At 42.2% G+C, this 15,487-nt stretch overlaps 1 protein-coding gene across 2 annotated transcripts in view; it reads left to right on the top strand.

Moving 5' to 3' along the window:
- Positions 1-15,487, top strand: part of cped1 (cadherin-like and PC-esterase domain containing 1) — an 81,909-nt gene that overhangs the window by 23,864 nt on the left and 42,558 nt on the right. For both annotated transcript variants that reach the window (XM_029761103.1, XM_029761102.1), the window contains exons 3-6: positions 2,391-2,488; positions 3,130-3,211; positions 5,064-5,148; positions 5,292-5,448. In XM_029761103.1, the coding sequence (XP_029616963.1) occupies positions 2,391-2,488; positions 3,130-3,211; positions 5,064-5,148; positions 5,292-5,448 (422 nt within the window). The remainder of the gene's footprint in view (positions 1-2,390; positions 2,489-3,129; positions 3,212-5,063; positions 5,149-5,291; positions 5,449-15,487) is intronic.

The following is a 15,487-nucleotide window of genomic DNA, read 5'->3' as shown; positions in this document are numbered from 1 at the left end:
TGCGTCCACCTCTCCTTTAATCTTACGTTTAATGGATGATGCGATGGAAGCTATCAAATCATTCTAAATTGATTTCGAAAACCCAGAAAAGACAGTAGAAAGTTCCATATGTTCAGCAAGTAACGCATCATAACGTGCTATTACCTCTGCAAGCTCCTTGTAGTTGCCCTTGTTAGTGGAACTTTCCCTCTCATCGTGTCCTCTAAAAGCAAATTCTTGCATGCCCAAAATTGCAGTGATACATCCGTTTCTTCTTAATTTCCCATTGTGTTGCGCAGTTTGAATACGCGGACCTTCGTCCATTACATGATCGATGCAGCTTTTTCCCAGAAGCTTGAATCTGATGTGGGCATTTATATGCTGCCTGCTTTTGTGGTGCCGTTTACCTGAGCAATCAATGTTCTTTAGGTCACAGCCCAAGGCTCAGACTTTCCAAAAAGCAGGCAAGGCCAGCAATACAGGCAGCTTGATGAATGGCTCCCTGGTATCCAGCTCTACTTTTGATACCAATTGGTATTGAACGCCCTCACCTTTTCATCCTTCTTCATGAAACTGATCTCAGGCAGAGGTCGACCCTTGGTATTAATTCGCACCTTTTTCCGTGTACCACAGAGAATGAAAGGTGTCCTTCAGCAAAAAGTCCACAACATTTTCGGTAGCATTAGTCATTCTGGCAGAGAAAACTGCATGCTCATGCTGCTTGTTAGCTAGATACTGCTACTTGCTACTGAAGTTAGCAAGGCAAATTTAAACATATTGCACTAACTGGACACAAAAATAAAGTCCTGAAAAAATGTATAATATACCTCCTCTGTCTGCTGTATTTAGATAAAAAACGAATTTGAATTGAATAATATCCCAAAAATGCTCAACTATCACTCTTCACTCTCAATCTCTATCCAACAATGCCACCAAGCTTCTCAACACATAAAACCCCCATAATGCTCTGTGGCACAATCCCAATACAACAGACTAGATTTATTCTCTGATCCTAATCCTGTGATTGGATGGACATGTCAGTTCATACTGCAAATGCTTTGATTGTTTGGAGGACGTCCTCCGGAAGTGGTCATAATTACCATGTATGTCTATGGAAGGGGGTGAGGCCTACGAACCTCCTAGGTTTTGTATTGAAGTCAATGTAGCCAGAGGAGGATGGAAGGTAGCTGTTGTCTGGCTACACCATGGTGCTACCCCAGACAGTGCTGTTGAAGTTACTGTAGACCTTCATTGCAAAACAGTGTAGTTTAATCAATTATTTGGTGACATGAATATATTTCTGAATATATTTAGTATAGTTTTATCTAAAAATGATCACTTTTTTTATGCAATTTCACTGGTGAGGATGGTCCACCCCTTCTGAGGAGGATCCTCCACTGATATATATAATTAAAAGTCTCATTAATGTTTGGTTACATTTTCAGGTGCCTCCCTCATGTCAGCATCGATCTGGCCATGACAGGTTGTAGCCAAAGCCTATCACCTACACATGTAGGCTAATTATTTATGGACATTTGCATACACTTATGTTTTTCTTAACAGAAAAGCTACTGTTTTTAGTTTTTCAAATACATTTAATTGGCCATATTGGTTAATGGCCTTGGTGCCCTAGCAAATGGCCTTGGTGCCCTGGCAGATTGGGTACCTCTTGAAGGCCAAATGGCCTTGCCCCTAAAATCACTAAATTCCAGGCTGTGTGTGTGTGTGTGTGTGTGTGTGTGTGTGTGTGTGTGTGTGTGTGTGTGTGTGTGTGTGTGTGTGTGTGTGTTAGTGTGTGTGTGTGTGCTGTTCTGAAGGTCTGGGGCTCTGGGCTGTATCAGGGTCAACTCAGACCAATGGCAGGCTGATATGGGAGCTGTTGCAAGACCTGAAAGCAATGATTATAGGTTACAAAGAACACTACACACACTTAATCTCTCTCTGTATACAGGTGTACGTGTGCATGTATATATGTGTAAATATATGTGTAAATATATATATATATATATATATATTTACACACACAAAGGTAAAGTTCTTGCTATCCATTCATCTCTAGGCTGCCATAATAGCTGTTAAATCACTTCCTCCTATTCTCAATGCTTCAGAACAGTGAGATCAAAACAGCTATGGTTCTGGCCAAAAACACCACCATGTTTCCTCTCCTCTCCAAATACTGGCTGTACAATCACTACCAGATGTGTTTCTCACTCTCTCTCTCTCTCTCTTTCTCTCTCTCTCTCTCTCTCTCTCTCTCTCTCTCTCTCGATTTCTGTTATATCTCTCTCTCTCTCTCTCTCTCTCTCTCTCTCTCTCTCTCGGAGCACCGTATTTGGTATGGTTTCAAAGCTTCATTTATTTGTACAAGATGCTTACTTTTAACCGTTCCCTCTCATTTCCCTCTCTCCCAGGTGGCAGTGCGGGGTGGAGTGTGTTGGTGTGTCTGAGCGGTTCAGAGAAGAGTTGTCTGAGGAGAGTGTCCTTCTCCCATCTGCAGCCCCATCAGAGGGTGAGACCAGCTACACACACACTGTACGGGAATGCTCAAATGGAAGGTCGTCTCATACGGGAACATTGGTGACCTATGTGGGAATGTTACCCCATGTTGGATTGTTGACCGACATGGGTATGATGGTTGTGTAGTTTTAATCTGGGATTCATATTGGTGTAACACAGTCTCCTAAAACCACAGCAGTGAAGCTTGATCCCCTAAGGACCCCCAGTTTTTTTTCTAACATTCATGGGAAATCAGATCCACCCAGAGATTCTTCTAGAAAATATTTTTAGAAGCCAGGACTAAGTCGGTTTCCAAGAGAGAATTCAGTGAAAACGGCTCTGTCCTGAGATGGTGGATCTCAGTTCAAACACGACAGGAAAACACAGTGAACTCCTCCAACAACAAACATCACATTCCCTTCTCCCTCTCTCCTTTACACACACTCCTATAACACTAACATCCCATAACATCAGACCGCATAGGACCATCCTTAGCCTTGTCCCAGATCTGTTTGTTGCTAGTACTATGGTCTATAGGAGTCGGCAAGACGGCACAAACAGATCTGGGACCTGGCTAAGTCCTCTTGCCTCAACTTCAAACAGGTCCACTAACTTTCATTTGTTGCCTTTGGATCCAATCTGTCATCTCCTCAGGTCAACATGATACCTGGGCTGGTGGGGGCCTTCTCTGATGTGGACGGACTCTGTCGCTTCCAGACAGACAGCCGGCTAGTAGGTGAGTCTACAGGTGGAGCGCTGAGTGATACACGATATCTGGGCCGTGTTCATTATGCACCAAACTGAAGACAACTGACTGAAACGGGGAGACTTGTCCAATAAGATATGTTGAAAACATTTTCTGTTGTGTGCCCTAATGAACACGACCTAGGTGAGTCATCACCTGTTTCCAGACAACCTTTAGTTTTCAGGCGAGCTCTTTGAGTTCCTTAAAGTAGAGATTTGGACCAATGCCAGCAGACATTTAAAATACAGATGCGTTTTCATGGAAATGACCCGTATGTAATTAGACTTGTATAACTTCTATAAATTGTATAAACTTCTATAAATTGAAGTATTTATAGTACTATTTAAAGTTGTATCGGTGGAAACCGTAGATGACGAGGTGAAAATACATTTTGGAGAAGATGCGTGGGTTGTTTTGCTCAAAAGGTTGCAGGGCTTTCATACCTGCGCTCTCTCTATAATTTGGCTTTCTGAGAACGATCAGTTCAGAAAGTTGTTAATAATGACCCAATGCATCTCTGCTTATATTCGTCCTCTGTTAGAACCGCATGAAAAGAAAGATAATAGATTGAGTGAGTGAGAGAGGGGCTTTGATGGAGATGGGGCAAAAAATATATTTTTGGTTGGCCACTTATCTTCATTATATCTCAGAAGGAAGATAATGACAACCAACGGGCTTGACTTAGACAGTAACTGAGGGTCCTCTGTGTGTTCTCCTCCACCTCTTTACTCTTTGTTTAGAGTTCTCTTCCCTGTACAGAACAGATTGTCTCCCACTTCTAGAACAATATTGTCCTTTCTTTTTGGCTCGTCTTCCACACAAATGTTGGCATTGGTGCAGTCCCGGTTGAAGGCTAGTGTCTCCTCCTCAATTGCCCCCTTTCAGCTTGAAGTTCTGCAGACCCCCCTCACAGCCCCTCTTCAGGTCATTTAGACCGCCCACACCCCTCTTCCTTAGACCAGGACCCAGGTCTTTGCCCACCCTTTGTTTGAGAACATGTGACTGACGTTTGAGTGAATCTGACTGACGCAGGCACAACGAACAATCACTGCCATGTTCCAGGTACAGGAGGAGAGGAGGGGCAGGGGGGTCCGTGTCCTGGTTTGGGACTCTTTCAGGGTTTTGTGTGGTTTAAGGGAATACAGTGTTGTGTGGTTTGGTTTCCTCCGTCTATCAGACTTAGTCTAGCTCCATTAGAACGTTAGATTGTGATTCAGATATCATATGTGAGGGATGTGGATTACCTGTAGAACTGATTTGAATTTGAGTGCTTTGTTCATCCTTCTCTGGCCAGTGATTTGAGTCCGGGGGATGTGAGAGGAATTGGGATCATGCCCAGGACTGATAGCGATTTGGGCCTTAGAACACACACCCTCTCTCTACTGGCGCCACGTTTCCACCAGTGGGGAATTTCATTAGTAGTACGGTGCCAGAGAATGACAACACACTCTCACTCCCTCCCACTGGGCGCACACTGGTTGAATCAACGTTGTTTCCACGTCATTTCAAGGAAATTACGTTGAACCAATGTGGATTAGACGTTGAACTGACATTTGTGCCCAGTGGGCTGTTGATATGCAAAGCAAAACATGTATAGGGGTTGACACTTATTTGGCAAGGACACACACACACAGCCGCTCTGCTATTTCATAACTCATAACCAGCACAAGGAATGCAAACTCAGCAAAAATTAACTGCTCTACTCCACCTCGGATAACGGCCCTGATGACAATCCCTTGTGACAGTATAGGATAGATGATAAATTCAATCGTCTCTGTCATCACTAGTTACAGATTAATGTCTCTCATCACTTGTGTTTCTCTGTTACTGTGTTTTGTTTCAGGGCTGGCATTACGCATCAATCCATCTGCCTGTGGATCGCCCCTCCCCAAGCTGGGAGATGTTCGTCATGTGGCACATGGTGATTGGTCAGTCAACTCTGCCAGTAATAACACGTTTCCCTTAGTCGAAACTGACAATTATGTTCAGGGGTCTCTATTCGCTCGTTGAAACAAATGGGTTTGATTTTCTTAGCTAATGTTATCGTTGTTGTTGTTTTCCCTTCCCTTAGGAACCCAGCTATCACCACACTTAACTTGGTGAGCCCTGGCCTCGTTGCCATGGTGACAGTTTATGTCCTGGTCACCTCGGTAACGCCCCTCACAGCCTTCCTTCATCACACGGGCCTGGTCAGGACAAACGAAGACACGGACAGCCACACCACACAGGTACTGAGGACGCTATTCAATCTAATCTGTTCTCCAGGTATCTGGGGGTATAAATTCATTATATTCAATGTGATATACAGTTGAGGTCGGAAGTTTACATACACCTTAGCCAACTACATTTTAACTCAGTTTTTAATCCCCAAAAATATATATTGTAGTAAAAATTCCCTGTCTTAGGTCAGTTAGGATCAACACTTTATTTTAAGAATGTGAAATGTCAGAATAATAGTAGAGAGAATTATTTATTACAGCTTTTATTTCTTTCATCACATTCCCAGTGGGTCAGACGTTTACATACACTCAATTAGTATTTGGTAGCATTGCCTTTAAATTGTTTAACTTAGGCCAAATGTTTCAGGTAGCCTTCCACAAGCTTCCCACAATAGGTTGGGTGAATCTTGGCCCATTCCTCCTGACAGAGCTGGTGTAACTGAGTCACGTTTTTAGGCCTCCTTGCTCACACACGCTTTTTCAGTTCTGACTGAAACATTTTCTATAGGATTGAGGTCAGGGCTTTGTGATGGCCACTCCACTACCTTGACTTTGTTGTCCTTAAGCCATTTTGCCACAACTTTGGAAGTAGGCTTGGGGTCATTGTCCATTTGCAACCAAGTTTTAACATCCTGACTGATGTTTTGAGATGTTGCTTCAATATATATTATGCTTCACATAATTTTCCTTCCCTCATGATGCCATCTATTTTGTGAAGTGCTTCACGGTTGGGATGGTGTTCTTCGTCTTGAAAGCCTCCCCCTTTTTCCTCCAAACAGAACGATGGTCATTATGGCCAAACAGTTCTATTTTTGTTTCATCAGACCAGAGGACATTTCTCCAAAAAGTACAATCTTTGTCCCCATTTGCAGTTGCACACCGTAGTCTGGCTTTTTTATGGCGGTTTTGGAGAAGTGGCTTCTTCCTTGCCGAGCGGCCTTTCAGGTTATGTCGATATAGTACTCGTTTTACTGTGGACATAGATACTTTTGTACCTGTTTCCTCCAGCATCTTTACGTCGGTCCTTTGCAGTTGTTCTGGGATTGATTTGCACTTTTCGCACCAAAGTACGTTCATCTCTAGGAGACAGAACGCGTCTCCTTCCTGAGCGGTATTGCTCCCAAGGATGAACCAGACTTGTGGAGGTCTACCATTTTTTTTCTGGGGTCTTGGCTTATTTTCCCATGATGTCAAGCAAAGAGGCACTGGGTTTGAAGGTAGGCCTTGAAATACATCCACAGGTACACCTCCAATTGACTCAAATTATGTCAATTAGCCTATCAGAAGCTTCTAAAGCCATGGCATAATTTTCTGGAATTTTCCAAGCTGTTTAAAAGCACAGTCAACTTAGTGTATGTAAACTTCTGACCCACTGGAATTGTGATTAAGTGAAATAATCTGTTTGTAAACAATTGTTGGAAAAATTACTTGTGTCATGCAAAAACTATAGTTTGTTAACAAGAAATTTGTGAAGTGGTTGAAAAAAAAGCTTTAATGACTCCAACCTATGTGTATGTATACTTCCGACTTCAACTGTGTATATATATAAAAATATATATACTGCTCAAAAAAATAAAGGGAACACTTAAACAACACAATGTAACTCCAAGTCAATCACACTTCTGTGAAATCAAACTGTCCACTTAGGAAGCAACACTGATTGACAATAAATTTCACATGCTGTTGTGCAAATGAAATAGACAACAGGTGGAAATTATAGGCAATAAGCAAGACACCCCCAATAAAGGAGTGGTTCTGCAGGTGAAGACCACAGACCACTTCTCAGTTCCTATGCTTCCTGGCTGATGTTTTGGTCACTTTTGAATGCTGGCGTAGTCTACAACCCACACAAGTTGCTCAGGTAGTGCAGCTCATCCAGGATGGCACATCAATGCGAGCTGTGGCAAGAAGGTTTGCTGTGTCTGTCAGCGTAGTGTCCAGAGCATGGAGGCGCTACCAGGAGACAGGCCAGTACATCAGGAGACGTGGAGGAGGCCGTAGGAGGGCAACAACCCAGCAGCAGGACCGCTACCTCCGCCTTTGTGCAAGGAGGAGCAGGAGGAGCACTGCCAGAGCCCTGCAAAATGACCTCCAGCAGGCCACAAATGTGCATGTGTCTGCTCAAACGGTCAGAAACAGACTCCATGAGGGTGGTATGAGGGCCCAACGTCCACAGGTGGGGGTTGTGCTTACAGCCCAACACCGTACAGGACGTTTGGCATTTGCCAGAGAACACCAAGATTGGCAAATTCGCCACTGGCGCCCTGTGCTCTTCACAGATGAAAGCAGGTTCACACTGAGCACGTGACAGATGTGACAGAGTCTGGAGACGCCGTGGAGAACGTTCTGCTGCCTGCAACATCCTCCAGCATGACCGGTTTGGCGGTGAGTCAGTCATGGTGTGGGGTAGCATTTCTTTGGGGGGCCGCACAGCCCTCCATGTGCTCGCCAGAGGTAGCCTGACTGCCATTAGGTACCGAGATGAGATCCTCAGACCCCTTGTGAGACCATATGCTGGTGCGGTTGGCCCTGGGTTCCTCCTAAGGCAAGACAATGCTAGACCTCATGTGGCTGGAGTGTGTCAGCAGTTCCTGCAAGAGGAAGGCATTGATGCTATGGACTGGCCCGCCTGTTCCCCAGACCTGAATCCAATTGAGCACATCTGGGACATCATGTCTTGCTCCATCCACCAACGCCACATTGCACCACAGACTGTCCAGGAGTTGGCGGATGCTTTAGTCCAGGTCTGGGAGGAGATCCCTCAGGAGACCATCCGCCACCTCATCAGGAGCATGGCCAGGCGTTGTAGGGAGGTCATACAGGCACATGGAGGCCACACACACTACTGAGCCTCATTTTGACTTGTTTTAAGGACATTACATCAAAGTTGGATCAGCCTGTAGTGTGGTTTTCCACTTTCATTTTGAGTGTGACTCCAAATCCAGACCTCCATGGGTTGATAAATTGGATTTCCAATTATTATTTTTGTGTGATTTTGTTGTCAGCACATTCAACTATGTAAAGAAAAAAGTATTTAATAAGATTATTTATTTCATTCAGATCTAGGATGTGTTGTTTAAGTGTTCCCTTTATTTTTTTGAGTAGTGTATATTGTACCAGTCAAAAGTTTGGACACACTTACACATTCCAGAGATTTTCTGTATTTTTACTGATAGAATAATAGTGAAGACATCAAAACTATGAAACACAGAATCATGTACCGTAGTCACCAAAAAAAGTGTTAACAAATCAAAATATATTTTATATTTGAGATTCTTCAAAGTAGCCGCATTTTACCTTGTTTGAGTTTATTTATGTTTACAGGGACAGTGCACATTAATCAACGTTTCAGTAAAAGTGCCGGTTTTAGCCAGCCGGCTAATTTTCAACCGCAGTCCCTGGGCAGGTTATTAAAAACAATTACAATACAGACAATCACTGAGCTATGAGCACATGCAGAGCAACATAGGACAAGCAAGACGTAGCATACAGACAGAGCAACATGGCACAAAAAGCAACAAGTCAAAATCCATAAAAGCAACCAAGTGTTTCCACACCTCACAAGCTACAGACAACAGACAATATGGAAAGCGGCAATACACAGCTAGGGATTATGTTCACAAATCTAATTGACCTTTAGCCATGTTTTCATGTTTTTTGTGAAAGTGTGATAGGTGGTGCAGTTATGTGTGTCTGATGGCAGTGTATTCCAGACATGGGAAGCTCTCACAGAGAATGCGGATTTACTAAAGGTGCTTTTTCTTAAGGGAGCTATACAGTCACCTCTCATGGCAGACCTTGTGGATCTGCTGCCATATGTTTGGGTTTTCTGTTTAACAAAAATACTGAGTGGAGGGGGAGCCAGGCCATTTAGGATCTTGAATACAAGACATGCTTCAGTGTATTGCATAAGATTTTCCCAACTCAGGAGCTCATGCTTTCTGAGGATATAACAGTAATGATGGCTATTGGGCTTCCTATCAAGCACTTTGAGAGCCTGTTTGTAGACAGACTGAATGGGTTTTAATCTTGTACAGCAAGCTTGGGCCCACCTAGTCAAGCAGTATGTTAAGTGGGGGAATATCATAGATTTGAAGTACAGTTTTGCTACCTCTGTAGTCAAACAATTTCGTATAAATTAGCTAGGTTGAATTTGGTTATTTGAATTACCTTGTTCACCTGCTTTTTAAAAGAGAGGTTGGAATCAAGTATGATGCCAAGTTACTTGGCATCAGATACCACCTGGAGCTTCTCCCCTGACACATAGACATCTGGCTCAGTAGCATCTGTTGCCCTCTTTGTGAAGAACATGCAGACAGTTTCTTTCACATTGAGATGCAAACACGAGTCACTGAGCCACTTTGTAACCTGGACCATTACAGTGGTGAGTTCTTGTGCAGCTTGTTGTTTGCTCTTTGCATGCACATATATCACTGTATCATCTGCATACATTTGAACTTCAGACCCAGTACAGACAGAAGGAAGATCATTAATGTTCAGGCTGAACAGGAGGGGCCCAGTATTGACCCTTGGGGCACGCCCACATCATAGCTAAGAGTGGGCAACAGCTCATTGCTCACTCTGACACACTGAGTTCTGCCTCCAAGGTATGATTTCATCCATCTTAAGGCATCGGGGGAAAAGTTGAACTTGGACAATTTTGTGATGAGAATCTCATGGTTAACAGTATCAAAAGCCTTTCTTAGGTCCAGAAACACAGCCCCAACAACACCCCCTTTGTCCATCTTGGACCTCACATTTTCCAGAAGAAAGCAGTTGACCGTTTCTGTGGAGTGTTTTGCTCTGAAGGCAAACTGCATGGAGAGTAATGTGAAGGGGCTGTTGTTGAGGTGGGCAATCAGTTGTTCTGCTACACGCTTTTCAACAACCTTTGACACCACAGGTAGTATACTAATGGGCCTGTAGTTACTCACGTCAGCAGGGTCACCCGATTTAAAGACGGCCATTATTATGGCCGACTTCCATACCCCTGGAAACACCCCCAGACCAATAGATGTGTTGGTGACCTTAGTAATGGGGCCAATGAGTGACTCTTTGTAGTTTTTAAGAAAGGTAGAGTCCAGCCCAAACACATCTTTGGCTTTAGAGTTCTTTAGTGAGCTAATCACCTTGTTCGCCTTTGACTCAGAAACCTCCCTTATGATGAAGACAGGTTGAGCGTCATTCACTAGCACTGAGCCCAAGAAACCAGTGGAGGGGTTCTGTGTCAGTACCCTGACAGAGTCAATAAAGTAGGAATTGAAGGCTATTGCTATTTCGACTGCATCCTGTGTTAGATTGTTATTCACCATGATTTCTAGTCTTTTTGCAGTGTTACTATGGTCTTTCCCTGTTAACTTTTTAAGATTCTCCCAGATCAATTTAGAATTTCCCTTTGCTTCACCAATTATGTAAATAAAAAAGTTTGCCTTGGCCTGTCTGATTTCTTTCATCCCCTTATTTCTCAACATGGTAAACCTACGTCTGTCATGCTCTAATTTGGACTTTAGGGCTGTTTTTAGAGCATTATCTCGTTCTTTCATCAGTTTCCAGATTTTTCCATTTAGCCAAGGATGACAGCTTGGCACACTCTTGGCATTCTCTCAACCAGCTTCATGAGGTAGTCACCTGGAATGCTTTTCAATTAACAGGTGTGCCTTGTTAAAAGTTTTTCCCTTCTTAATGCATTTGAGCCAATCAGTTGTGTTGTGACAAGGTAGGGGTGGTATGCTGAAGATAGCCCTATTTGGTAAAAGACCAAGTCCGTATTATGGCATGAACAGCTCAAATAAGCAAAGAGAAACGACAGTCCATCATTACTTTAAGACATGAATGTCAGTCAATCTGGAAAATTTAAAGAACTTTGAAAGTTTCTTCAAGTGCAGTCTCAAAAACCATCAAGCGCTATGATGAAACTGGCTCTCATGAGGACCGCCACAGGGATGGACCCAGAGTTACCTCTGCTGCAGAGGATAAGTTCATTAGAGTTAACTGCACCTCAGATAGCAGCCCAAATAAATGCTTCACAGAGTTCAAGTAACAGACACATCAACATCAACTGTTCAGAGGAGACTGTGTGAATCAGGCCTTCATGGTCGAATTGCTGAAAAAAAACACTACTAAAGGACACCAATAATAAGAAGAGACTTGCTTGGACCAAGAAACACGAGGAATGGACATTAGACCTGTGGAAATATGTCCTTTGGTCTGATGAGTCCAAATGTGAGATTTTTGGTTCCAACCGCCATGTCTAGGTGAACGGATGATCTCCGCATGTGTGGTTCCCACCGTGAAGTATGGAGGAGGAGATGTGATGGTGTGGGGGTGCTTTTCTGGTGACACTGTCTGTAATTTATTTAGAATTCAAGGCACACTTAACCAGCATGGCTACCACAGCATTCTGCAGCAATACGCTCTTTCAACTGATTTGCCCTTAGTGGGAATATCATTTGTTTTTCAACAAGACAATGACCCAACACACCTCCAGGCTGTGTAAGGGCTATTTTACCAGGGAGAGTGATGGAGTGCTGTCACAGATGACCTGGCTTCCACAATCACCTGACCTCAACCCAATTGAGATGGTTTGGGATGATTTGGACCGCAGAGTGAAGGAAAAGCAGCCAACAAGTGCTCAGCGTATGTGGGAACTCCTTCAAGACTGTTGGAAAAGCATTCCTCATGAAGCTGATTGAGAGAATGACAAGAGTGTGCAAAGCAGTCAAGGCAAAGTGTGGCTACTTTTGAAGAATCTAAAATATTAAATATATTTTGATTTGTTTAACACTTTTTTGGTTACTACATGATTCCATATGTGTTATTTCATAGTTCTGATGTCTTCACTATTATTCTACAATGTAGAAAATAGTAAAAATAAAGAAAAACCCTTGAATGAGTAGGTGTGTCCAAACTTTTGACTGGCACTATCTATATATATATATATATACTACCGTTCAAAAGTTTGAGGTCACTTAGAAATTCTTTGTTTTTGAAAGAAAAGCACATTTTTTTGTCCATTAAAATAACATCAAATTGATCAGAAATATAGTGTAGACATTGTTAATTTTGTAAATGACTATTGTAGCTGGAAACGGCAGATTTTTTATCAAGAACTCGGGGCTACATTCAATAAAATAGGGTATATATATATATACCCTATTTTATTGAATGTAGCCCCGAGTTCTTGATAAAGCTGGACCTACAGTAAACAGTACAGATCTTGATCTATGTCTCTTAGAAAACTCTTGTTTCTCCAGAATGTTTGTGCTGCGTATTTTCTCCATGTGATGTTGATTAGGCTGTTACAGCTGTGTAGTGGAGGGTTGTGTGGTAGCTGGCTAAGTGCGTTCCTAGCATATTGCTCGTAAATGAGCTTAGGGCTTTCAATTCACACTGTGCTGCAAACAGGCCAAGTGGATACACTCTGACTGCACATGCAGTATAATGGATAGATTGGATATATAGCTTTGAGGGAACATAATGTTTTTGCTATTTATTTTCTCCAGTTATTTCTTAAAGCTGCATTCAGGCCTAGTGTTGTTTTTGTGCTTCTTTTTTCGTAAACATGCTAAAATATTGGAGCATGTGCGAACACACAAACAAAACTACTGCCAGAACTGTCTCTCTGCGGCAGAAACACAGTAAACCGTAGTGTTCCTTTCCAATAACCCAACTTTCCACTCTGTTATACCAATCAACTATCGACTCTTCTCCAATCGCATATCTCTTCTGACTAGTTAACGTCTCGTTGACATCTCCTACGTGTCTCTAAAACTCTAGCTGAGTCACCAGATGACCAAAACCATGCCAAATATCTTTAGTTCTGAACATCCTGATCCTACTGCCATTATGATGTTGTTGTCTCCGGAGACTCCCAGTCCCATTTAAAAGGTCCTATTAATAGTGTTCAGTGTGTGTGTGTGTAAGGGGTGCGTACCGGCGGCAGAGAAGTCAGACGCAGGAGAGCAAAAACTGTTTCCAAACAGCGCAGTTTAATAACAAAAAACCCACCGGAAAACAGAACAATCAAATAATGGGTACATAACCCGATGCACACCGGGACAGACGTGCACAAGCACCTACAACAAACAATCACCGACAAGGACATGAGGGGGAACATAGGGTAAAACACACCATGTAATTGATGGGACTGGAACCAGGTGTGATGGAAGACAAGACAAAACCAAAGATAAATGAAAAGAGGATCAGCGATGGCTAGAAGGTCGGTGACTTCGAACGCCGCCCGAACAAGGAGAGGGACCAACTTCGGCGAAAGTCGTGACAGTGTGTGTTTGTTCGTGCATGCGTGTATGCGGGTAATTCTGCAACTACGGGAACTTCTATGTCCTCAGGGTCAATTTGGGGGATTTTATTATTTTTTAAAATTATTCTTTATATGTGAAGTTTACACTACAATCACCCCATATTTTTTTTCAACACCTCTCTATTAAGTATTTTAGCTACTTTTCAGATGCATTTTATACCTGAATTTCACTGTTTTGCCCTTGTCCCTGACCCAGACTTTTGAGCTTCTACTATGTTTTTCTATGAGAAAACATGAATAATTACACATTATGTCAATTAAGTAAATTAAATCAAATCCATATCAATATTTATTGTGAGTATGCCCTTTATATGGTTATTTACACAAAATATACTTGTTCTTTGGTAGTGGTGTCATTTTCACCACTGAGGGCAAATTCCTCATTAAATAAAGTGTTGTCAAGAGAAGGTTAACTTAGTTACCATGGAAACGTATTGTGACATGGAATCACATGTCTGCAGAGGACAGTTGTTCAGGATGTGATGTCCAGAAGAAAAATCTAGGTAAATATTGCTTGTGTAGAGAATATTTTTATTGTCAGTCATTTCCAAACAGGCTACAATTTCTTCAATTTGTGGTAGAATTTTGATTTTTCAAGTATATTTGATTATTTAGTGTAAACCATATGCTAGCTGTAATACTGGCCAAAGCATGCTAAGCAGTCTGTCATTTTTCTCCAAAAACAGCAGAAGCGTCGTTTCCATCAGTCATTTTCATCACAACCTTACCTGTGACGGAAATGACAGAAAGTGGTGGAAATGACAAAAATCCATTATGTTATTACTTTTTACTTTAGGCTTATTTAATCATGTTTTTAATTATTTTAATCTAGAAAATGCTCCAAGGTGTGCACAATTGGAAAACTTATATTTATATATATTACTTATATATATTTTTCTTTGTTTTTAGAAGATGCCACATAAAACAGCACAGAGGTCACAGACATAAAAACAAAATACAAAATGATCCTATACGATACCAGGAACATCTGCAAAAAGACAGGGAGAGATACTGGAAGAAAAAAGAGAAGGGAGAAGTGATATCTATCTCTGAGCTTACAAAGCGAGAACAAAGAAGCAAGAGATGGCAATGGAACTGCAACCAACGGAATAGAAGACAGACTTTAAAGAGAACAGTTGCAATGGAGACCTACCCATCAGGCAACACACCACCTCAGTCACCAGATGACCTGCAGCCAGAACATGAGGCTAACATACCTGCCCCTAACTTACCTGCCCTTGATGCATACCCTGATACCCCTTCCTCATCGTCTGCAACAGGAATGAGAAGTCTAATACTTGCTGGAAGGAAAAAGGTTGGAAGAGGTCGCTCAAAAACAAATGTCAAACCTGATAAAGCTCAACGGAAAACTGAGGAATAGAAAAAAAGGTATGATCAACTGATGAAGAAAATGGATAGACAAGATTCCCCAAAGACGAAGACAAAACAGGAAATGAAGGGAACTCCGAAGAACTTGAGAAGGATTTTATTGTTTCAAAATGCCATCATTGCAGAGTTAAAGCAAAAGTATTTTAAAAAATGCACAGTGCCAAAGACAAACAAGTGGCTTCAAAAATGCTCAGAGGCAACATCCTGAGAAAGTATGGCCTGGTCAAAGCTGCAAAAAGAGAATTTGGATTTTCAGCAAAAGCATTGAGGGCAAATGAAAACAGGCCAACAAGTCCTTAATACTCCAGGAAAAAGCAGTGTAACATAATTAGCACAGCC

The sequence above is a fragment of the Salmo trutta genome, chromosome 8 (assembly GCF_901001165.1).
Source record: "Salmo trutta chromosome 8, fSalTru1.1, whole genome shotgun sequence".
NCBI lineage: Eukaryota > Metazoa > Chordata > Actinopteri > Salmoniformes > Salmonidae > Salmo > Salmo trutta.
Note: the sequence above shows the minus strand (reverse complement) of the source record. Positions and strands in the feature narration are given on the sequence as shown.